Source organism: Misgurnus anguillicaudatus, chromosome 13, assembly GCF_027580225.2.
Source record: "Misgurnus anguillicaudatus chromosome 13, ASM2758022v2, whole genome shotgun sequence".
Lineage (NCBI taxonomy): Eukaryota > Metazoa > Chordata > Actinopteri > Cypriniformes > Cobitidae > Misgurnus > Misgurnus anguillicaudatus.
Genome location: NC_073349.2, coordinates 22320361 through 22343657, shown reverse-complemented (window position 1 = coordinate 22343657; position 23297 = coordinate 22320361). Strand labels below are relative to the sequence as shown.

The window sequence follows — 23297 nt, the reverse complement described above, 5'->3', positions numbered from 1 at the left end:
GTGATTTTAAACCATGGAAATAGGCTGTTTCCACTTTATGGAGAAAATACTCAGCAATGGTGTTGAATGATAAATTTGCGCATGGCTTGTCTTAAAACAGATTGCTTTTAAGATTAATCGCATACAAAATAAAAGTTTGTGTTTGTATAATATATGTGTGTGCACTGTGTATATTATTTACACTATATACACATGGATGCATGTATTTTAAAAACATTTACATGCATATATATTTATTTAGATTTTTGATATTATATAAAAAATATATATACATGTTTTTTTCTTACATGTATATATGTATGTGTGTGTATTCATCAGAGTCATCCAAAAATATTTGTTATGATATTCGGGTCGCGGTCGGTCGGGTCGTTTGAAATAAAGATGCCATTTTAAGGAACAGTATGTAGGATTGTGGCCACAACTGGTATTGCAATCACAAAACTTGTGGCTAAAACTGGTACTGCAATCACAAAACTGGTGGCCAATACACAAAATGACAACATAAACATCAATTGAGGGCTGCAACTCCAGTTTTTAAATGACAATATCTGGGCCAGACCACTGTTGTCTGTGATATTAGTATTTGAAATGAAAATGATTTCTTAATGTCTAGTGACATATCAGAGCCATTTTATGATTAATTGATATCAATTTTTTACATACTGTTCCTTTAACTATTTTAAACAATTACTACTTTTAAAAAATGCGTCCCATGGAGCGGGTCGGGTACAATATTTATTTTTAATCTTTTTGCGGTCCGAGTTGCGGGCGGGTTGAAAACGTCGGTCGGGTGCAGGTTGTTTATACATTGACCCGTGCATCACTGGTATTCATATATACATAATAATTACACAGAACACACTCAAATATATTATGCAAACACAAACTTTTATTTTGTATGCGATTATTCGTGATTAATCTTTTGACAGGCCTATTATAAAACATATAAAAAAAAACAACACATGGACATATAAAGAACAATAAAAACCTGATTTTCCTCACAGTGGGACTTTAACTTTTAAAAGTGTTTTAGTAAATGCTTAAATTACCATAAAGTAAGAGTGTTGGTCACTTTTAGTTGAAGTTGGCTAATGCATTCCAATATTAACAAATACAAGCTTATTGAAAATTGTTACCGTTATCAATACAGTTGGTGTGGATTTACCAGCACTGGCAGGACAGTCGAAGTGAGGTGTGATTTTGCACAGAGCCCAATAGGTGGATGTGGGCTTGTCTTGAATTGAAAGTTCGAAATTGGTTTTATGCAAGGGTGCTCCAGTCATTTGCTGTGCTGAATAGTGGAATTCACTGGATAATTCCAGCATTAATTGATTCTGGAGTCTGAAATAAACAGGCTGGCAAACTGTGCAAAAGTTGAGGCTCCATCCAACAGACCTATTTCCAGAAAGGAAGAGTTGGGTCGGGACCAGGCATGGGTCCAAGTCATTGTTTTAAAGTCTGCATCGAGTTTTGGATTGAACCCATGACCTTTTGCACTGCTATGCAATACTCAACGAGTTGAATTACAAGAATAAAACAATAAATGTAAATTAAATCAATGTTTATTTAATTGCATACCTTCTTTTGAGCTTTTAAATGGCAGTATTGTTGTTGGTTGACTCTTTTGTAGCCTTTCCCCCAATTTTTGAGTCTCTGTCTCTATTTGAAACTGGGTTTTGTGATTAGTCGTGTGAATGATCAGGTGCACCAGGGCATCAAAGTGTCTCTGTCTCCTGCCCTAGTTTCTCACACATCAAGAACGCCACAGGGACTCTCGTCAATGAGACTCAGTGACACTGTATTAGACTCACTTCTTACTCTAATTCCCACTCCACCCATGATCCCCACAAAATGAGTCTGTCTCACAGAGATTACACTTGGAATGACGCTGCCACCACCATTAAATCACTCAAGGTTTGAATGGCAGTTTAAGGGGCGAATGCTTTAAAACGACATTGGACCTACATATGACATCATCATTTTCAATAGTGATTTTTGTAAAACCAATTTACATTTACATTAATGCATTTGGCAGATGTTTTTATCCAAAGATAAATTTTTCATCAATATGCATGTATATCCCTGGGAATCAAATGCACAACCTTTGCGTTGCAAAGGTCTGCATGATAAATCTTTTTAATTCAAATTAGTTTTGTTTAGTTTTATTGTACACTGTCAGATACCGATATGTTCCTTTGAGGTGCAAATATGTATCTTTAAAGTACCAATATATACCTGCTTTGAGGTAGTACAGTAATATGCACCCTTTAGGTACAAAGGTCAAATGCCTAAATCTGTCCAAAGCAAAATCCATGCATTTCACAAATTAGTTTGGTCATGGTGGAAGAGTCAATACTTTGCCTTCTTGACTGGGGCGAAGTGTGGTTGGTAAGAGGCTGTGTAGGGATGATGTCCTGCAGAATACAGTAGATGATAAAGAAGGCTTCGACCTTGGGCACGAGAGGGCAGATTGGAGGAGAGTGCAGCAGGAATTGAACCTGGTTGCTCCCTGTGGAGGTAGATGGAGTGGGAACGAATGGACGACATTTACAAATGAGTCTGTACATCGCCACATGGGGGAATTGTGTATCCTATTGTGTCCCAGCCGAAGAACTGCTCAATCCTCCCCCACATCCATAAAAAGCAGGATAAGGAAGGGATGTGCGCCTGAGCTTTGGTGCCCAAGGCAAATGAGAGAGGGCATACTTAATGTCCCCTTTTCCTGCTTTCACATGAAATTTGAATTAGAAGAATTTATCACGCAAACCGTGCAGTGTATAATGCCAGGTAATAGTGGAATAGTGAATAGTGGATTCAAAAATGTTCCTGTTATTTAATTTGTGACAAATATCTGTCAAATATTTGCTCTTTTACTGACAAATGTCAAGAGGGCATTATTGTTGCCCAAAGTAGCCTACATTAAAGGACAAGTTCGGTATTTTACACTTAAAGCCCTGTTTTCCGATTGTTTATGATGAAATAGAACGGTTTTGACTGAAATTTGGACATGTGATACTGTCCCGAGAATTTTTGGGTGTTTGTTCTATCACCTCCCACCTCTACAATGGGTGTATAGGTGAACTGAAACAATCCTACAATTCCTAAAATACATTAAACTTTTGTTTATAAAGACGTGAAACTCACCGAGTGGTCAGGAGTGTTCACTGATGTGCTCACACAAAAATGGCTGCAAAAGATGCTTTCCAACAGGTGTTTTAGCATTCGTTGTAAACTTGTGGACCTATTTTTCCCACCTGTACATTCTTCCGTTGAGAGCTTGAATAATATACACTCCAGCCCAGTTAATCCGCCTTTGCCAATTGCAAGAATACAAACAAAGTTCCCGGCGCGGAGTAATACCGTACCTCACAGCACATCTAATACAAGTCAATGGAGTTGGACAAAAACTACGATAAAACCTGTTGGAATGCGCCTTTTGCAGCGATTTTTGTGTGAGCATATCAGTGAACACCCCTGACCACTCGGTGAGTTTCACGTCTTTGTAAATGAAAGTTTAATGCATTTTAGGAAGGATTGTTCCAGTGCATGTATACACCCATTGTAGAGCTGGGAGGTGATAGAACAAACACCTGAAAATTCTCGGGAAAGCATCATATGTCCAAATTTCAGTCAAAACCGTTCTATTTCATCATAAACAATCTGAAAACAGGGCTTTAAGTGTTAAATACAGAACTTGTCCTTTAATATGATGTGCAAACCTATCCGCTCGCGGGTTTCCCTTGACTTCGGACAAAGCTGGGACATGTGTATACAGGAATGCGCTATGAACTTCTCTCCGCTCTTGCCCAGAGAGTGTGCACACACTTTACATCTTTTTAATCACTGTCATGCAATTGTTTTATCTTTTCGAAGTGTGCGTGTATGTGCTCAGACTGCGTCCCATGCATTTGCAAATCCATCAGCGCTCGAGCTCTCTATGGTAAATAACCCCTACTGTACGGTTGCGCTGGCTACAGGAAGTGCTCATGGGAGTTTCCTAGTGTCACATTACGCATTGTTTATCATTTCGCATAACTTTTAAGAAAGCTACCTAAAAATTATATCCAACCTGCCAAAGTGGCTAGTGGGATTGGCTGTCTTACCTCCCACATCGAAAATCTATCCGCATTTGGCGGGTTGACGGGTGTTAATGACCAACCTGACCAATTTTAATAAACTTTCCAAATAGGCCAAGTAAAAGTTGTTCATGTGACGTGTACACTACATTTCATGTCCTCAAGTTAACAGCTCAGTATAGTGCACATGTTGTTTAAACAATTCCTTGTAAAGCTCTTTTGTCTGTTTAGGGGCTTGACAAAGATTGTCACTTTACACTCTAAAATGCTGGGTAATAAAAATGACAAACTCAGCTGCGGCTGTAAATTAACCAAGAAAGTATGTATATTTGGCTGGAAAATGGGTAAAAACAACCCAGCATAGGTTGAATTACGGGGTTTATCCCTTTTGACCCAACTTTGGGTTGAAAATAACCCAGCATTTTTTAGAGTGTATGCAAAAAGACTCAAAAAAACTCATGAATTACGCCTACTTGTATTCCACAACAAACAGCAGCATTTGAGTTTGGAATAGCAAGAGAGTACGTAAATAATGAGACATGTTATTTTTTGGTGAACTTCAGTTTGTTTGTGACATCCCGAGATTCATCCAGTTTTAGTTTTTTCTTTGCACAGTGAAGCCAACAATCTCTTCTTGTCCCTAATATAGGTTTGTTTTACTGCAACTTATTATTCAAAAATGTTAATACTAAAATTTAGTAGCACGAACTGTGAAGTCTGATAATTGTTTCCCTTTGATTTGAATTGTTCACCAGCCTCCATTGAGTGTGCCTTCCCACACTGTCTACATTTCATACACAAGTAAACCTTGGCACATCATCGCCAAGGCCAAGCTGTCGGGCTCGTATGGGAGACGGCAGAGGGAGGGATGTGATGCTGACCATCTTCAGCATTTGTGTTTTGTTTTTTTCTGCCCTAAATGATGACATCCTCTCAAATAGCAGTTTCATTTCCATCCCATGCAGTGGGATCTGGCACTAGCTGCAAACCAATCTCACTAAGTGCCAACACTCCCCCTTCCCCGTGCCGTCGAGCTTCCCCTCCCACTGCACATCCTCTGCCTGTTACTGCGCTCGGATGCTGGGCTGTGAAAACAGAAGGCCCAGACTGAACGTCTGGAGCTCAGCCACTCACTCAGCTCTTGATGGGGAAGATTCAGTGCAGTGAGAGGGGATAATTTGTTTCAAGAGTCCTCGAAGTGTCTGGGACCCTGGGAGGTGCCCCGCAGGCGAATCAGCATGCCAAGCCAAACATTGACCACCAGCTGGAAAACATCTAAGCTATTCTGGATCAATTCTGAATTGATCTTAGCACAACTGTATGTATAATGTAGGCTTTTGGCCGGTTAAGACTGGCTGTCTGTCTGACCAGTGCTGGGAAGGAGAAATGATCTGCCCACACCCTTTAAAAGCATATTATGGGAAAGGGCAAAGGGCCTGAGGAGAGTTTCAAATGAGCTGGGAGGGACGCCTCTGTGCAGTAAATGGATTCCATCTCGTTCATTTCCAAATCAGATGTGTTCCAAGCGTGCTGACACAGATTTTGTGCATCCTGCAGACCCGTACGCCACGTCCCAATTCTTTCTGTCGAGTCGGCAGGCCGGTGGCCAAACGCTCTCGGAAGGGGGCACGGCATTGAGCATCAGGAGTATTGAGTAGCGTGGCAGGGCGTGTGCAGAGGGGCTGTTTCGGCGAGTCGGATGTGTGCGTCGTTCCTCTTCCTCATTTGGGCAGCCCGAGGAGGCCACATGCAGGGATTAATAGGTGGTTGACTGGAAAGCAAAGCTTTTTAACCCTGTTCAGGGACTCGTAGAACAGCACCACACCACGCCAGCAGATGCCAAGTGCAGCTGTCAGGAGCCAGAGAGCTTTTGTTGTTTGCTCTCACTCTCTCCTTTCTCTCCTTGCTCTTCTCTGGCTTTCCAGACCACTTTTGGCTGAACTCATGTACCACTTGAATATTTTGGAACTTGGTCCAGAAATAGCTTTTTCATTTGCCATCTGCAACAGGATTAATGATGGTTAGGGAATGTTATAAAGTTGTAGCTTTATTAATTGTGTTTCTTACATCTGTTGAAAAGGCAAAGTTTTTGACAAGGTCCAACGCTGGTTTGGTGCTCATACTGTATACAACTAAATAATGTTGGTCAACCTGCATGGACTCTAGCATTGAACCATGCTGGCATTTCCGTCTGGTCTTTTCAGCAGGGGCACATTTAATATCTTTATTATTTAAAACACACAGTGTTCTGCTGAGCTTTCACTCTCAGTTCTGATGACCTTCCAAATTTCAGATGTGAAAGAAGAATTCAATGTTCTTTATTTTGCAATCTGATCATATTTAAGTTTAAACGTGCAAACGGCAGATACAATGGCGTGCTTGTTTTTAATGAGCTGTGTGAGAGAAGCAGAGCTTCACAGCTTATTTTGGAGTCCTTGACCTTTTCTCATCCCCCACCGACTCTCGCCCGCCTCTGTTATTCTCTCACACCTTCATTCTCTGTTCATTTATCCTCTCATCTTCCTGTTCCCTCCCTAGCCATCCCTCTCTGCGTATCACTCTCTCCTGTGTCTAATTGCATTTCAATTCGTCCTAAGGGATGCCTGGGTAGTTCAATCCTCTCCCCTGATTTCCCTCAAATCCATTTGCACCCTGCCCCAGCCAGGTCAGTTTCATGGGTTGCCCTGCAGAAAATATCAGATGACCCCACTTTCCAGTTGAGAACAAGGCAACGTGGAGAATAGAAACAGTTGAGAAGCTCGTCCCCCGACCTCACCACCTCCCCACCCTCATATCCATCTGCCCCTCCTGCACAGACTTCCTGCTCTCAAGTGTAGAACAAGGTCAGAATCATATACTGAGTGATACCAGAGCGCCATCACCATAAGTTTGAGGATTTTAAGAAATATAGTAGTGTCCAACTTTGATATATTCGCTCAATTATTTGACTAAATATGCATTAAACGTTTTGTATGCTTGTTGCATTGTTGTGCTTGGAGTAATACACTTTGTTATAACTTTGAGAAGAATTTACGGTGGCTCAATAACGCACTGGAGCCACCGAGCATGGAGCCACCGAGCATGGCCCCACCCCTAAAACAATCACAAGCATCCATTCAGGTTGCAGTGGGTGTGGTTTCATTGGCAACAGTGGACAAGCCTCCAGCATTTGACATTGAGTGGGCGTGGTTTCAATGGCAACAGTTGACAAGCCCCCAGCATTGGACATTGAGTGGGCGTGGTTTCATTGGTGACAGCGGACAAGCCCCCAGCATTGGACATTGAGTGGCCGTGGTTTCATTGGCGACAGCGGACAAGCCCCCAGTACTGGACATTGAGTGGGCGTGGTTTCATTGGTGAGAGCGGACAAGCCCCCAGCATTGGACATTGAGTGGGCGTGGTTTCATTGGCGACAGCGGACAAGCCCCCAGTATTGGACATTGAGTGGCCGTGGTTTCATTGGCGACAGCGGACAAGCCCCCAGCATTGGAGAGTCCTGCCTGTTTTCTGCTAATTTTAATAACTTATTTTATTTACTTGTTTTTTTAATCATTCAAATTTGTCTGCATGGTGCATAACAAATTTTATTTTAGACTTTATACGGACTTTAAAAGTTAGTGTTTTTTCCATTTTGTACTATACATCTCATATTATGATAGTTTAACCTGAAGGGAGTACCCCTGGACATTATTTTTGACTATTGTACGTACAATTCACTTTCTATGTAACATGCATGTAGCATCGTCTTTTTAACCTACGTTGTATAAAATAAACAAATATCCATTGTGCTCCAAAAGCATCCATCTGCTTCCATCTCATTCCATATCTAGGACTTATGTGTGCCTTTAAACAAAATACAGCGCAGGGGAAAGCATGAAAGTTAGTTTTAGTAGACGACTCTTTTTGGCAAAGTACAAAAAACAGAGTGTGGGTTGAAAGAATGAGGCTGACATAGTGCTACCCATAAAACCCCATGCTGTGAATGATGAATCCATTTGATCAGTTTTACAAGTCACTTTTTTGTTTCAAGCTTAAAAGAGACATGGAGACCTTAAAATGAAACGCTCCCAAAGTGCCGCATTAGACTTAATAGGGTATTAGTATTCTCAATTCCACTGAGAACGTTTCCGAGCTTTTTAGTCTTTGTCGGCTCGAATGCTCGGCGGCTCATGGGAACGCGGAGATGCGTTATGGATGGTGTTTAGAGACAAGTGTCTGATGGGCGCTGGGATAGTGCCAGTGAATTGTCTGTCTTTGCTTTTAATGGAGCACCTATAGTTGTTTCAAGTGATCAGACCTGTCACTTCAAACTGCAGTTTTGAGGTTTTTGTCACCTATCCGTACCCGCATCAATATGAGCGTCAGAGACGAATGGTAGTGGCGACAAACAAGCGAGTCACGGGTCAGCCAGGGACACAAGTACGCGATGAAACATCTGCATAAAATAAATCCGATGGGATTTGCTTTTATCAGATTGGCTTCTTTGACACAACTTGTTTAAAATAAAAAAGAAATTGTGTTTCTTTTACATTGCGGTGTTACTGTGTCAATTTTCCATAGCAGAAACAAAGAAAGCGAAAAGTACATGTCATATTTTATTTTAAATCGCCAGACGGTTTCCCATATTCACAAAATACCCGCTTGCCCTCACTGCTGTTGGCAGTGACAGTTTGAATGAATAGTGAGGTGCTCGTTGTCCGGTATTCTTGCAGCGAAGCTTTTTCAAAATTGAATCAGAGATGTGCCCACCAGTTTCTCATTTACCCATTTGGGAAATGGCACATTTGCCCTCAGATGAAAACAGAGGAGGACATGTAGAATTGTATGATATAAGGTACTTTTCCTTGTAAAGGTGACACGATTTAGCATAATAAGAGCATTTTAAACAGGTGCAAGTTGATGCGGTTCCCAATAATCAGCTTTTCTAAAATAAGCTCCTGATGCATGGATTTACTGTCTAATGTCAATGTCGACATCTTTGTAGTAATGCTAAAATACTGCTAGGCCTAGTGGCTCATTGTTCTTAGTTTGAAAGGTTATTCACTTCTTTGACTTGCAGTGTTTGCGGATGCGCAGCATGCATCTCCATGGGGCATGGGGAACAGTTGAGCGTGTCGTCAGGTCCATCAAATCACCTTAACAGATCACCTTCCCAGAGCTAATATAAAGAGAGAAAGAGGGTAGCTCATGTGTTAAATGTGTTAAGTGTTTCATGAGTGCTTGAGAGGAGGCTTGCCGTAATGCCCGTCTCTAGAGCTCATAGATGGACAGCTGCTAGCTACAGTAGACTTCGACGCACGCACTTGACAACTGTGGCCAATCAAGCCGAAAGTGAGCTAGCCGCTCATTATAACGGAAACAAACTTTGTCTCTCGCAGATGTTTAATGGCTCTTCGTCTGTTTTTGTTTGTTTTTTTGCCGTGAGGTTATTGCACCTTTATGGTTGATCGGGGGGTTAGAATTATCCCCGACATCTGTTCGGGGAGCGGGTGGGACGGGTTGGCAATGCCAGCATTCGCCTTTTATTTACTGGACCGGGCCTCTTGGCTCAAACCCCCTCGGCACCGAGGTCGGCTTGTTGACTTTTAATGGGAAAGCAATGAAGAAGAATCTCAAACGGCCCTCAAGGTCAACGAAAGCGCTATCTTTCTTGCTTTTAAAACAAAGTACTCCCAAACACAGCTGCCCATTAGCAGCGCGCACCTATAGGATGCAAGAACAACTTTACTAAACGAATTTTCTTAAGAGCTTGCATTAAATGTTTTAATTGAGTGGTTGGTAAGGCACAGTGTTCTTTTAATTAGAGAAGCAAATTAAATGTTTTTTACTTGGATAGTTTGTGCGAGACTTGGACATCATTGCGAAGCTACCAAATTAAAATACAGCAACTCTGCTGCGTTTCACTTTGTTATATCCCGCTTTAACTCGCAGCTGAGCCAGAATACTGTGTAGTTTTAATGATGGAGAGATTTTCTCCACCTCTTTAACTCTCCATGGTCATATTCCGCAGCCTCTTGGTCTCCTTCCCTCTGGCCGTGATGACAGGAAAACCGAACGTTAATCAGAACAGCACTATCTCTCAGACAGCACCTGCAGGCCATCACGCCAACCTCTGCGTTCGCTGTGTGGGCACTGCCAGTCTTGGCACCCTGGTACCTCCGGGGATGGCTCTACTGCCAAGCATGACAGGAGTTAAACCATAGAGTTCTAGCAGGAGTTCTAGTAGTTCCTGACTATAAATATACATTACATCTCCCAAGGATTATACTCTACAGCATTATAGGTATGGCAGTGGTTGATAGAAATCTGTATAGAATTTGGGCTCTTGTTGATAGGCTTATGGTGTTTAATTAGGTTAGTAAATAAAATCGTGTCAACCTCAGATGTGTGGAGAATATAAAAATTGATTGTAGTTTGTGATTGATCTAGATTACTTTAACTGCTCTGTTAATGTTCTAGAAAGCATGCATGCTGTATTGTTTTACATATATGTTTATTTCTATGTTTAATATAAATATTATTGAACCACATATATTTAAGTGCATGAGATGAGAAGCCGTTTGTGCCTAAAAACAGAAACAAGAAAACTATGGTTTACTTACTTGGGACAAATCTATTACATTTCTGATTACTGTTACATGGAAAGTCAGGAAGTCTAGATCAATATGATTACTCATCACTTAAATGCACGTGTCAGCAAAATCAAAATTGTGTCTTCTTTATTTAAAGAGTTTCGTTGCAAAACGAGATAGCCACCATTTTTTTAATTGTTCAGAAATCTTGTTTTTTGGTTGTGCATTCCAATTAATTTCAATGCAACTGCAGTTGGTTTGTTTTGATTTAAACCTTCATAACTTAAAAAATACAGCTAAGTAGCACCATAAAAAAAAATAATAACATGATAACATAATATTAAACATGTTTTGACAAAATTGTTAAAAAATGGATTTATCTCGTTTTGCAACGAAACTCTTCATTTTTTAAGACATATTGGTAAACTTTTAATGGATTCTGTTCCATCTTAACTTCGCATACATGGTTCCCACAGGTCCTTGAAATCCTTAAAGGTTTGTGAATCTGGGGGAAAAATTCAAGGCCCTGGGAAGTTTTTGAAAATATACATACATAGATACATGTCATTGAAGTGCTTGAATCTATTTTATGCAAGAAGTTTTCTGGAAAAAATCCCTGTGTAGTGTAGGATAATATAAAATTTCTAGCTTTTTAAGCACACGTGCTAAACTGTTCGCTTTAAATGCTTATATTTGCTAGATACGAATGTTGATTCATACCAAAAAGCTTTTTTGCATAGTTGTGTTTGACACATGAAAACATCTCGGGTTTACGTATGTAACTGTTGTCCCCTGAGAAGGGAACGTGACGCTGCGTCTCCCTTGCCATACTTCTTGCATCCCTGTAACGCCGTCTTTGGCAATATTTCAGATAGGGATATACTTCCTGGCTCCCGCGTCACCCTGTCTTTGTCATTAAGCCTCACAATTGGTTTGATTTGATATAAACATTTAGATGCACTTACCCCTGGAAGCGTCCCCAAAGTGTCACCGCAGTGACGCAGCGCGAGTTCCCTCAAAAGGGAACTGTAACAATGTATCTTAAATGGTAACACGATGTAACCTTGCTCTAACTTGAAATGTGTCCCCACATTAGTCCTTGAATTTGAGGGTATTGGACCTGGAAGTCCTTGAAAGGTCCTTGAATTTGAAGTTAACTAAGGTGTGGGAACCCTGTAGCTAGAACAAAGTGTTAAACCCAGGAAATAATCAGATTCCTGTTTGATGGGATCATTTTGCATTTCTTGCTGTCTTTGTATGAGCAAATGACAAATGCCCTCTGTGAAAAATGAATGGTTTGCTGTCACAGGTAATCACGAGGTTGCTTGTCAGTTCCCGATCTGCTTTCATTTCCCATGATTAGCTTTGTGAAGGAATGATGGGATACGTTTCACTCATCCACTTGTCTCCTTTGTTGGATGACAGTGATGACTGGGTTAACATTGGTACAAGAAATTGCATCTTCTGCTGTCATGCTTGGTGTGTATCCAAAGAAAAGATTTCTGTTTTGGTACAGCAATCAAACAGCCACTCCTAAACAATAGTGTTAGGACTATAAAATGTTTTATGCTGGTTTTCATTTTATATATTCAGCGGGATAGTGAAATGGGGCTTCAAACATTGAGCTAGATCGGTTGTACCTCCAGAGGTTTGGAGGGCACTGTGTGGTGTTTTTTTATCCTGTTCCGTTTATGTTGAAGTTTTATAATTTTTTGCATAATTTTTTTACATATTTTTGTAATAATGTATGCTCATCTTTGTAATGGCATGTTACATTTTTTGGGTGGTGGTTTATTTATGTGTGCTGTTAAAAAAATATTACTGATTTTCTGTTATATTATACTGAATTCTGTTAAACCTGTCTCCTACACAGGCTGTCACTGGGGCGGTATCCTTTCAAAAAGTACACCTTGGTAACTAAAGAGTGCATATTAGTACCTCAAAGGTGCATATTGGTACAAAAATGTATACATGGGTGATTCTCACGAAAACTTGGTTTTAAAAATGTCAAGCATGAAAATGTAAAAATTGCTTAAATTTACTTTTTTTCCCACCAGACATTGAAAACAAAGTCTGGAGTAAATGGGAACATTAATTAAAAAACTTTTACTTATCATTTAACACTTTTTGTAACATAATTTTAAAAATTAGTCCTAAAAAATCTCATTACCGCAACAGTCAGAAAACATCAACACTGACATATTTTCAAAATGACATGACAAACCTGAAAGATCATAATTTGGAGATTCTGCACATGCATTTAAAATCAAAGTATTATGCTTCTATTAATTAAATTAACATTTAATAAGCATCTGTTGCGGTAATGATAATCAAAATGTCGTGTAAGCATTCTGACAAGACAATATTTCAAATTAACTGTAAAAAAATGATCTTACCTGGTAGCCATCTTGAAGTAACTGGTCCATGTGCTTGGTCACTCAAAATCAAACTTTATTAAAATTCTGTATGTGTGCTTAAACTGTTCTCAAAAAGTGTTGCGGAGGATGAGAACATCAGGCATGGACACATCATTTTTCCTAATTTTTCTTCATTATTATTATACATGAATATTCAGTAAATATTTTTTCTGTCATCTAAAGTAGTCTAGCAAAACATCCATTTATTTTTTTTCTTAATATTTTTGTGTTAATTTGATTAAATTACAACATAACGCATGTTCAAACACAGCCGGACACATTGCGTTAATGAGAATTTCAGCAGAAAATGAGATAAAATTTGCAATTATAAATTCTTATGTTGAAATCAGACATTGTGCAAGGTAGAACACAGTATTGTGTTAATTCTGATGCTTTTTAATGTTACTATATTACACATTTTAAAGCTAAAATCATTAGTGCCGTGGTGTTTCAATGGTTTCGTGAGAATCACCCACATACAGTATATGTATCTTAAAGGAAAACAGCACCATTTTTCAATATTTTACTATTTTCTTACCTCAACTTAGACAAATTAATACATACCTATCTATTTTCAATGTGTGCACTTTTAATCTTTGTACAGCACCTTGTGAATGTGTTAGCATTTAGCCTAGCCCCATTCATTTCTATGGCTCCAAACAGGAATTAATTTAGAAGCCACCAAACACTTCCATGTTTTTCCTATTTAAAGACTGTTACATGATAGTTACACGAGTAAGTATGGTGGCACAAAATAAAACTTTTGTTTGGAGCCATAGGAATGAATGGGGCTAGGCTAAATGCTAACACATTCAAGAAGCGCTGTACAAAGATTAAGTGCACGCATTGAAAAAAGATATGTAAGTTGAGGTAAGAAAATAGTAAAATATTGAAAAACTGTGTTGTTTTCCTTTAATGGTACATATTAGGACATTTTTAACGGGTACAGTCCCAGAGACAGCTTTTGTAACTTTATTTGTGACAGATATAGCAAACCGTGATCACTAAAAACTTCCTCTAACACATGTTCCTATTTCTTTACTTTCTGTCTGCCAGGAAATCGCAGCATACTTGATAACATTTGAAAAGCATGAAGAATGGTTGACGACATCCCCTAAAACACGGTAAGAGAGTTCATCTATCGGCTCACCATTAAGAATCCCTTTACCCAGAATTTCAGAGTTGATCAGCATGATGTCCAAATGAAGCCAAAACACCTTGATAATCTCTGGCTTATTAAAAGTTGGGTGTTTGATATTGCTTCAAAGAGTTTACTTGTTTATGAAGTTAGCTTGACAGGTAATGGATTATTAGTAACTCCAAATAGCCTATTAGCAGACCTCTTAACGCAATGCTGTGTCTCATCTCTTCTGTAAGTGTGATGGTAATGTGTTCATGTCTAACAGCTTATTAAACGTCTGCTAATAAAAGAAGGTGTGAACTAGGCTCGGTCTACGTAGGTGCTGAAAAAGAGGTGGAAGGATAAGATGTTGACTGATGCCGAAAAAGGAAAATAAAGTGCGTGTTGTCTGTGAACAGGTTTGTGTTTGCATGTGTCTGTCCCAGTAAACGGATCTGTCATCAGGGTTTATGGCTGATAGCTTGCCCCGGGTGTGAAGCAGCCCCTGGTGAATCAGAGTATTTTCTAATATTTTTAAGTGCATTATTTTAACAGTTTATTGGCTGTACGCCAGGCCAGCTGCAATAAATTTGAGGTATGCTGGAGTTGCACTTGTCTAGCATCAGCTGTGTTTAGATGGTGGTGTTGTGGATGGCTCTATTTTTAGAACCATTTTTTGGTTTTGTATTTGAATAACATTTGGCACATTTTTCTCCAGATCTCATTATTGTAATGTTAAAACAACTGTTTAAATTGGACATCATGGCAGCATTGTACATTGTCATTGACGCTGTAGAATAAAGCAATTCTTTATTACAATAATGAGAATTATTTTACAAACTGTCATTTAAGTTTGATGATGAGAATTATCATGATTATAAGTAAAGTTTACATAAATGTATTAAAGGGGACATTTCACAAGACTCTTTAAAGATGTCAAATAAATGTTTGCTGTCCCAAAGTACGTATTTGAAATTTTAGCTCAAAATATATAGATATTTTATTATAGCATGCTAAAATTGCCACTTTGTAGGTGTGAGCAAAAATGTGCCATTTTGGGTGTGTCCTTTAAAATGCAAATAAGCTGATCTCTGCACTAAATGATAGTGTGGTGGTTGGATAGTGCAGATTAAGGGGCGGTATTATCCCCTTCTGACATCACAAGGGGGGACAAATTTCAATGAGCTATTTTTTCACATGCTAGAAGAGAATGGTTTACCAAACTAAGTTACTGGGTTGATCTTTTCACATTTTCTATGTTGATAGAAGCACTGGGGACCCAATTATAGCACTTAAACGTGGAAAAAGTCAGATTTTCATGATATGTCCCTTTAAATTTACCAGATACCATTCCAGATACCAGTTGTTCACTCTCCAGGACAGACACGAATATTTTTGAGTATAGAGTTGAATAGAGTTGTTTGTGATATTGAAGGTAAAGCTCAATCTGCAATGATACCACATGTAAGCAATCATGTGAAGAAAGTTTACGTGAAGATGAGGAAGATTTTTTTAACTACATTGGGAGTTTCACAAAACCTGTCAAGTAAATAAAACACATTTTTGAATGTATATATAATTATATGCATATTTAAATATATTTAAATATGTGTGTATGTATGTATGCATAGGCGTAGAATATGCAGAGGACATGCCCCCACTTTTTTATTTCCACGTTTCCCATAATCTTTCCATTAGTGGCATTAACTTTTATTGCAGTACTTGCATCAATAAATATATGTGCTTAAAATGAGCATTTGAATAGTTGTATGTGCTATTTAGCATATCGCTTTTCCTCGTTTCTCAAATTTGTAAAGTGGGACCCAAAGCCCTCTTGTGCGTCGGAGCCGTTATCATGACGTTGTCACAAATTTGTGATGGTGCGACTATATTGGTAATTTATTTATTATATATTTTATATATAAAGGATATACTTGTGTGTGTGTTTGTGTGTGTGTGTGTGTGTGTGTGTGTGTGTGCGTGCGTGCGTGCGTGCATGTCATAATGTTAAAATATGTTTAATTGGTTTTTGAGAAAAATACACTACCAGTCAAAAGTTTTAAAACACTTGACTGAAATGTTAACTATGATCTTCATCAAAAAAATCATTTAATTTTGCATTTAAGTCGCATGGTTAAATGCTTGAAATTATTTTTGTAGACAAAAATGTACCTGTGCCATATATTTTATTAGAACACTTACATTTTATTTTAAAATATTATTATAAAAAGCAGCCTAAGAAGCTTCTTGATAAAATGACATGAGGTTTTGCCATTTCTAAGCAAAGGGTGACTGAACTTCAGATGATAAAATAACAGAGCTTTGATTTATTTTGGATGCTTTAGTCACAGCATAATTCTTACAGTTATATTTGTGTTGTTATTATTAGTTAATTATTATTCTGTAATGTGGCAAAATAAATAAGGAGCGAGTGAGTGTTCTAAAACTATTGACCAGTAGTGTTTATTTTTTGTTTTTGTATAATTGTGGAAAGAAATATGGGCCATGACTTTATCAGATTCATTCCCATTTCTGTTGTCTTCCATTGCATAATGTAAAGGCTTTTTTAGGAAGCTTTCTGTGTGGCAATCGTATGTGTGTGTTTCTTCGGTCTTTTTTCCCTGGCCTCAGGTTAAGCCCTTCAGTCTCCTGTTTCAGAACAGTGTTCATCTCACCTACTTCCAGAGCTCCCTCTTCTCTCCCAATTAGAGAAAGTCGTTCCCATACTGTTAGACAGCTCTGAGTCCCCTTTCCTCTGTGTTAGACAAACTGCTAACTCTCACGCTTTCCTCCGCGCACAGGATGCGACCGCCACCTTTGCGGCAGAGATAAACTAAAGCTATCAAAAGATCTCAGCACCCAGTTTACACTTTGTTTAATGCATGGGTGGACTTCAGTAGGAATTAATTGCACTCCTTGTTATCGCCTTTTATTTGCATATACTGTTTACATAATTTCAGTATCAAAATTAGTAAATAAGTTTAAATCAAATAAATGGGCAACATGGGCAAGAGTTAAAAATTGGAAACCTGAATTGGCCTGATGTAAACTAAATATTTGTCTAAATTGGCCAAGATTAATTGCCATTAATCGCATACAAAATAAAAGTGTTTTTTTTTGTGCATAATATATGAGTTTGTGCTATGTGTAATTATTATGTATATATAAATACAAACACATTCATGTACTGTATGTATTTAAGAAATATTTACGTATATATATATATATATATATATATATATATATATATATATATATATATATATATGTATATATGTATATATATTAGGGCTGTGAATCGATTAAAATTTTTAATCTAATTAATTACATACTCTGTGATTAATTAATCTAAATTAATCGCCTACATAATTTTTGCTGTGAAAGTATTAAATATTTCTTTTTAAATAAATCAGTGAATAATCAGCATTAGTGACAATGAAGCTCAAAAACTCTTTTATTATTACAGTATTTTCACTGTTCAAATAATGGCCATAACAATCAACAAGTAATATGCTAAGGAAATAAAGTGCTTCAGGAAGATTATTTACCAAAAGTTTAACAGTGCAATATCAATTGCAGGGCTTTTTTGTGCAATTGAACATAAACCTTAAATAAAGAACCCGACAGGTGGATGACATCAAAGTACCGCGAGAGCATTTAGGAAGCAGTCTTCTGTTATGATTTCTCGAACTGCTCTCACGGGATTTGAATGTCATCTGCTTCTTGGTTCTTGTGGCGCCACATAAAGTGTACTCACTAGTTTAACAAACCGTTTTATCAGCCACTGGTTAGATCAACGTAGCAGTCAAAAACGGGACGCGAGTAATCACGTAGCCTACGAGAGAAATCGTTTACCCACAAAATACAGGACACCTATACTGTGCTATATTTGGTTTTCTGATCCCAATCTTCATCATTCCGCTAAGCCAAGTCAATCTCCATTGGTCTTTTACACCTTTATCGATCTCCAAAACTTCGGAGCCTTCCTGCATTATAAGTATGTCCATGCTAGCTGAAATAAAGTTTTACCTCATCTTACGCGCTACAGCCAGAAAACCCGGAGTGGATCCGGTGCGTAGTGAATACAGAAAGCTTACAGTGGAGAGAGGAACGTGATTTTGCTCCACTCCAGGCTTTGATCACATCCCACTTAAAAAGCTGAATACACGTCGTATTTATGAAAAGTTATTTTAATAATTTTGCAATTGACGGAAATCCGTGTAACGACGGAGAACTTTAATCCATGTGCTTTGTATGATGTGGTACTTTAGAGTGGACGAACTCTATGATATGCAAATTCTTTGCTGCAGACGTTGCATACTTTATTTTTATCATCACTTCCATTAGGCCGTTTTTTTATAAGTAAATGTTCCAGTCAATGATCCAGTCACCGCCAGAGCGTTCTCGTCTACCTCCTTTATTTTACAGTCAAATGGTGGCTAGAATGTATCCAGGTTCAATACGGAATGGATTAATCTGCGTTATTTTTTTTAACGCGTTATTTTTTCTCAGATTAATTAATCGAATTAATGCGTTATTTTCACAGCCCTAATATATATATATAGATTTATATATTAAATAAATAAAAAATTATTTATAAATTATAAATTTCTGCAATAAATATATGTATGTGTGTGTGGTTAAATATAGATAATAATGACACACAGGACAAACAGTACACACACATACAGTATATTATGCAAAAAAATCTTTTATTTTGTATGCAATTAATCGCAATTAATCTTTGCCCAGCACTAGTTTAAATAATTGTTTTGCTTTATTTATTCATTTATTGATGATAATTAAAAATAGATATATTTTTATTGAACAGTAAAATGTTAGGCAGCTTGTTTGCTTATCTTCGAGTGAAATGTTTTAATGCACACAAATGTGGAAAAACCGTTACGTGAATTCATCCCACGTTGCCATTTCTCGTTCTCCTCCATTTCGTTTTCTCCGTCTCTTTCCGCACCGCCCTGCTGTTATTAACAATCCTAATTCATGTGCAAATGGACCTTGAGTACTCCAGCTTCCACCCAATTTTTCCCTCTGCCTCAATGCCTGTAAGGGACCTTGATAATAGCTGGACATAAAGCAAAAGCCAATTATAAGACATTTCCTTGTGTAATTGCAAGAGATGAGTTGAAGAGCACCCTCTTGGCTTTTTATCTCCAACAAAAAAGTGAAGCCATGAATAACGTGTACATCTCTGCACTTACTCATTAAAACCTATGCGCTCGGTAATATGTATTATCAGTGCGAGGAAAGGGAGGAGTTCTCGTGGAGCCTGTTTGTGCTGGAATGTTGTAACAGCGATTATGGCACAAGCGTAGGGCGTACACAGTGTGATGCTTGTTAATGCCCACATGGATTTCAATTTACACTTCGAGTTTGTTTATGTTGGTTAGCTTTGAGGCCCTTGGTGTGCTAGTGTACTAAAAGTTGACTTGTGTTTGGTCATGTTTACTGAAAAGAAACTAGGCAGTGTGCATGTTTTATATCAGCATGTGTTGATTCTAACAACATGAGTATTTCAGGAGGAGAAGCCGAAACACAAAGAGATGAGATGACAGCAGCTCTTTGACTGACAGCTACACACTGGTCAAGGTATAGTGGAGGTCAAGGTTTAAGGGTTATGGGAGTGAGATACGGTTAAGCGAATTTGCAAGAGCATGTTATGTGCTCCTCCTCTTCCCGGTGGATGCCAACAGCTCCGAGGCGCCAGGTGAAAGCAACTGACTCAGCCTCTGGCCGGGCCAGACTGGAGAGACAAGGGAGGCAGGGGTCAATGGGCCATGGAGAGTGTAATAGCTAAGCAGGTGGCTGTGCATGTATGGAGGCATAGCCTGGAGCTGTAGACCCACACATACACAAAAAACACCGTACACATGGAATAAACATGTGAGGATCCAACCCAAGCTTGTGAAAAGGCAAACAGAATATTCTAGTTGTATTACCAAGAGATTAAGCTCCAGAGAGAACCACAACAAATGTGGCATTGTCCTGTGAAAACCAAATCACTGCATGACGCAAACACACTAATCGCTGATTATTGCATGTTTTTGGCTGAATTATTACGGATAGCTCAGGTGTCTTTAAGTAAACGCAGAGAGAAAATACCAGAGCTCTGATTGATGTGCTCAGTTCTGTAATAAACATTCCCCTTTAGACAGGAAGTGAAACAATGGTTAAAATCAATAGGAACGCTTGCACACCGGCCACTGGAACAACAGTACAGCTAATTCAGGCCATACCTGTCAAAGTCCAGAAAATCTCCCACAACTCTAGCACGCCGTACTTTAAATTACACTGGCGGCCATCTCCCTTTCCATTTCTATTAAAAGGAGAGCTGTGCATTAAGTGTTAATGAAAGCCGGGCCGCCTTTTGATTTAGGTGAGCTCGGGCCGAAGCCCCGCAGCGCTGACTCCGTGAAAAGCTCTGGGATTCACTGCTATTTTTCCTAACGCACACACAATCACATGCACGCTCGATCTCTTTAATGAGAAACTCTCTTTAGTCTAGACTGGAAAAAATAAGATTATTGGACTTAAACCACGGCAGCGCTCATGATCTCAAACGGTACTTGAATTCTGAGTACAGAAAACCTAATTCTTAAAATGTTAAAGAGATTTTGTTCTTTTATTTAAACAGCTATTTCTTTTATTCTTTGCAACAGGGTTTAGTCTGAATGCTTTGAACTACCTCCAGTAATGCTTCTTTCAACTCATAGTACGCCACGTTCAGTTTGTTTTGAGTAAATACAGTACTGGCTTCCTTGACAAGCTGTTCTCCAGTGTTTATATGCTGATTTGATATGGAAGTACTTGATGATTTATACACAAGCTTGGTTCCAGGATTTAGTTTATTAATGTTTGAGGGCACCTGTCCTTCAGTCAGTTTCATACACTGTGTTGGCTTGACTCAGGTCTACGTCATATGTTTTTGGATGGCATCCAGCAATACAGTTTTTCTCATTATTGCCATCCCACACCTTAGTCCTTGACAGAAAATAGGACGCGGTTACACAAAATCCTGCAAAGGACTCACTCAAACCATGTTGCGTTTACGACTACTCTAAAGTACCAGTTACTGTTTTACACTCCCAGTTTTTGGTCAGTTTTTTGCTGTGTGCATTGTAGTCTTTGTTTTGGCCATGTTTGGAGCATTAAAGTCCATGTAAAGTCCAATATTAAATGTGTTCTAAGTTTGTCACACAGAAAATTTTGTTATTAACCTCCCAGCCAAATTTGAATGATTACAAAATAGTGGCAAGTACATAAAAGAAGTTATAGCTACGTAGTACATAATCTTGGAAAAATAGTAAAGGGTATTAGGGGCGGGGCCATGCTCAGTGGCTCCAGTGCATCATCAAACCACAGTTTTAGCTCCACCCAAATAATCACAGAAATGTGGAAAAACCGAGGGGCAACTTTCCGATCTCTCTGATAAAGCAAATACTGAAGTGATATAAACTGAAATTCATTGATTGAGCACTAGAGGCTCCAAAAGGGAGTCAATTTTCATAGACCTCCATGTAAAAATTACCAACTTTAAAGTAGAAAATAATAACAAAAAGTGTTTTTGGTCTATATAGCTAATTTTGCCCTTCATGACAACTGTGAGGGGGTGAATTTTTTTGTAACTCATCCAGTTAAATTTATTAAGGCTTAAAGTTCTGCATAATTAAGGGCGTGACTACTTAAGTGACTGTTGAACAGCCACTGCTGTCACTAGAATCGATCTAGGCGGGCGTGGTTCCAGCAACCAGTCACTTCAGCTTTACTCACATCCCACCTCTTTACCCAATTTCGGTTATTCGTGAGTGATGCGCAGTGACCCACGGCCAAGATGGCGACGGCAGGCACCGCCTACTTTAAGCTTCAAAAATGCTTTTCACAAACCTATGGGTGACATCACGGACACTACGTCCATATTTTTACAGTCTATGGAAAAAACAGGTAAATTCAGTACTACACACTTCACAGTCTTTGTATGAAGTTTCAGCAATACATTTATAATGTATTTAGAAACAAATCTCTGAAATGACTTTACACAGACTTTAACAGTGGTAGTAAGTGCTGACTGGGTGACAGCAGCAGTTTCCTTTTTGGGTGAACTTTTCCTTTAATGTTCATTCTCAGAGCTGCCAGTAATTTTCTCAGCTGTCATATTAGCATATTAGTGTCATATGGCAGCTCTGTAGTGGCTTGTTTTTGAATCTTGATGAGAGAGAGAGAAGGAGAGAGAGCGAGGTGTTGTTTTACAAGAGATAGGTCGGCTGCTCTTTTCCTGTTGAGGTTGCTATTGCCTCCTATATTGAAGCTATCAAACAATAAGTAGCTCTCTTCTAAGGACCTGCAGTGACATTGGAGTCTCCCACCTCTGTGGTCTCATGCAATATGCCTTCCTCTTTCTTTTTCTTTCTCTCTCTTTTTCTATTTTCCTTCATCTCAGTCTTGTTCTTTCTATCACCACTCATACCAGCATGCACTCCAGAACAGATCTCAGCAGAGCACTCCAAAATATACACCTTTGAAACCTATGACAACATTGCTTGCTCAGAGAAAGGGCTTAGGTTGGGTACAGACCCAGTCGTATAAACAGCAACAGAATATCATTAAATTAACACAATAAATTAACACAATCTACAGTGACGCTTATAAACTAAAATTATGCTTTCGTGTTGAGTCGATTTATGTGTTTATTGTTTTGCATGTGCATTTATGAGAGTTTGTAGCTCCAGAAACCACCTTGCTGCTTTCCGCCTAAAAGACACTCTAAGGGGCTAATCGCACCAAACGCGTTTTAAATGCTTGGAAACGCAAGGCGCGACGCACTGCCTTTTTTTAAAAGACCCGGCTTTTTATATTGCTAGGCAACCACCGAGTCAGCTGTCTTGTCAATCAAATATTGAAGCGTGAGCGCTCTTTTACTGTTAACTGTCATATTTGAAGAAACTAAAAAGAGGGAGCTTGCTCTGACCTTGTTTGAGAGTGAGAGGTGCACAAACACGCAGGAAAGAGTGAGCGAGTGGAGTCCGGTTCTTAAAAGCAACTGTAAACTTCCCTCACCACAACGTAAGGCCCGCCTCTCCCCTCATTCGATTGAACA

The 23297-nt window shown here is 38.8% G+C and overlaps 1 protein-coding gene across 12 annotated transcripts in view; it reads left to right on the top strand.

Moving 5' to 3' along the window:
* camta1a (calmodulin binding transcription activator 1a) overlaps positions 1 to 23297 on the top strand; it is a 489649-nt gene that overhangs the window by 205238 nt on the left and 261114 nt on the right. For all 12 annotated transcript variants that reach the window (XM_073875407.1, XM_073875411.1, XM_073875408.1 and 9 more), the window contains one exon: positions 14122 to 14189. In XM_073875407.1, the coding sequence (XP_073731508.1) occupies positions 14122 to 14189 (68 nt within the window). The remainder of the gene's footprint in view (positions 1 to 14121; positions 14190 to 23297) is intronic.